Genomic DNA, 2213 nt, shown 5'->3' on the forward strand with positions numbered 1-2213 from the left:
TAAAGCTAGAATGGCCTCCCGCGTTCCTCTATTTCTTCTAAACCCAAATTGATCTTCCCCTAATAGTTCTTCCGCCCTTTTTTCCATCCTCCTCTGTACAATTCTAGTTAAGATTTTTGACGCATGGGAAGTTAAGCTAATTGTTCGAAATTTCTCGTACCTATCCACGCCCCTCTTCTTAGGTAATGTTACTACTACGTTCTGTTTATAATCCTCTGGCACTATCCCCGTTTCGTAAATGTGACTAACCAACTTAAACATACGATCTCTAACCTCTTGTTCTACATGTTTTCGAATTTCCCCCTGTATCCCATCTACATCTGGCGCCTTATTATTCTTTAAATTTTTTAATGCTACATCGAAATGCCATTTATTACCATTACTTATTTATTATCAGTGGTAATTAAATGGCATTTTTTTAATGGAAATTTTTCCTGCGGGATTCATACTCCGTGCCTACCATTCCAGGAAGGTAATGAGGCTTATTCACTTAATCACTGTTTTGTGATTTTTTTATTCCTATTCAGCGGTTATATATAAAGTATTCATTTCGAAAACATCAATATAATTTTGAACGTAAATATAAGATCAAGATCGTTTTCAAAATTATTGTTGGTCTTGGCTTCGCATATATGTATATTAAGTGTATTATTTCTTTGAAACATCATATGTACAACTTTAAGTATTATTATCACAATAATACATATTCATAATTATACATATACGAACAACGGCCGACCTTATCAGAATAGTCCCTGATGTTCGATGGAATCATTTTTCCACTGGTCGTCTCATCGAAGGAGGGCAAACAATCCAACACTACGGACATCAAGCACCGATATCGAGCAGTATTTGAACCATTATTTATTCCTCCCTATTTTTGTTCAAGTTCGCGAAGAAGAAGAAGAAGAGGAAGAAGGAGTAAGTGAAGGATACGATGAACTTCGAAGATTATGGATGCAGCCTTCATTCCTAACTTTCGCCACAACTACTTCTGTTGACATCCTTAAATACATCACAGAGGCGACTGCAACTGAAGGAGAATTCTATCAATTTAACGCCGATACGCAGCAAACAATTACAGAAACTCAAATAGAACAGAAGCCAGAAGAACCGTTAGAAAAGCCGGAAGTTGAAACGGAGAAGCCAGAAGATCAAGTTGAACAGCCAGAGGGTCAAGAAGAAAATCAAGAAGGTGAAACAGAAAAACCAGTGGAGCCTGCGGAAGGGCAGCCTGAATAATGTTTGCAATTTTTATGCAGCCATGTTTATTTTTTTTATTTATTTAAATATAAATTAGTTAATTGTGCTTTCAATTTGTAGTAGGTCAACACATACTGATACTTTTTGCTAACTGAAATGTTTCCAATGTTAAACAACGGTAATACTAAGGTATCTACTCTGCTTGTGCAACTGAAGAAAACTTTTAGAAACCTTTGGGGTATTTTATTATCACGCAGCTACTAATGCTGATAGGCAGGCAGTTTCTTATGACTATTTTCGAAAAGGTGGAAAGAAAAATGGAATGTGCAAATTGAAGACAGAAGAAAAGTGAAAGATTGTCATTACTGCCCCTTCATTTGCATGGAAATCATAGAAAACCTTCGATCCTTCCGATCGTGCAAAACTTCTAAATATTTGCAAAAATAACAAGTTTTTAATTTTTTCGAAATTTGCCTAGCCTTACAAGAAAAGTAATTTTGTAGTTTGAAGATTGCCTATCTGTCGCGTATGTCATATAGTACAATAAATCGATTATAAGCAAGCGAAGAACTTTTATAATCTAAACCCAGAACTCAAAACGAGAAGGTGACTACACTTTGAGTTGCAACTACAGATCAACATTTAAAGCTTTAGTTCACATCTGGCAGCTTACTACTCATATGGGGTATCCTAATTCACCTACCTCCACACTTTTTAATACAACTCGTAATTCTTGCCCTACGTGTGAATACCCTACATCCTTTCCGCCTTTTCCTCATGTTATAATGAAATGACTTCTGACTCGTTCCTTATATTCCTACTACTGTATCCCTTTACTCTAAAATTCCTATTAATTACATATATTAGAAGCTTCATCATAAGGTCGTTAGTCCTAAGACTGGTTGGACACGTACCTCCACTCTTTCCTATCCTGAGCTAATGCTCGCATTTCCCTAAAACTAGAACAACCCATCCTTAACTATTTGCGAACAGTAATCTAATCTAGATCT

The 2213-nt window shown here is 36.0% G+C and overlaps 1 protein-coding gene across 1 annotated transcript in view; it reads left to right on the forward strand.

The window, feature by feature from the left end:
* LOC108733626 (problable inactive peptidyl-prolyl cis-trans isomerase-like 6) overlaps positions 1-1313 on the forward strand; it is a 15996-nt gene extending 14683 nt beyond the window's left edge. The window contains exon 7 of the mRNA XM_018464869.1: positions 890-1313. Within this exon, the coding sequence (XP_018320371.1) occupies positions 890-1242 (353 nt within the window). The 3' untranslated portion in view covers positions 1243-1313. The remainder of the gene's footprint in view (positions 1-889) is intronic.
* The last annotated feature ends 900 nt before the right edge of the window (positions 1314-2213 follow it).

This window comes from Agrilus planipennis, unplaced genomic scaffold (genome assembly GCF_000699045.2).
Source record: "Agrilus planipennis isolate EAB-ADULT unplaced genomic scaffold, Apla_2.0 scaffold67, whole genome shotgun sequence".
NCBI lineage: Eukaryota > Metazoa > Arthropoda > Insecta > Coleoptera > Buprestidae > Agrilus > Agrilus planipennis.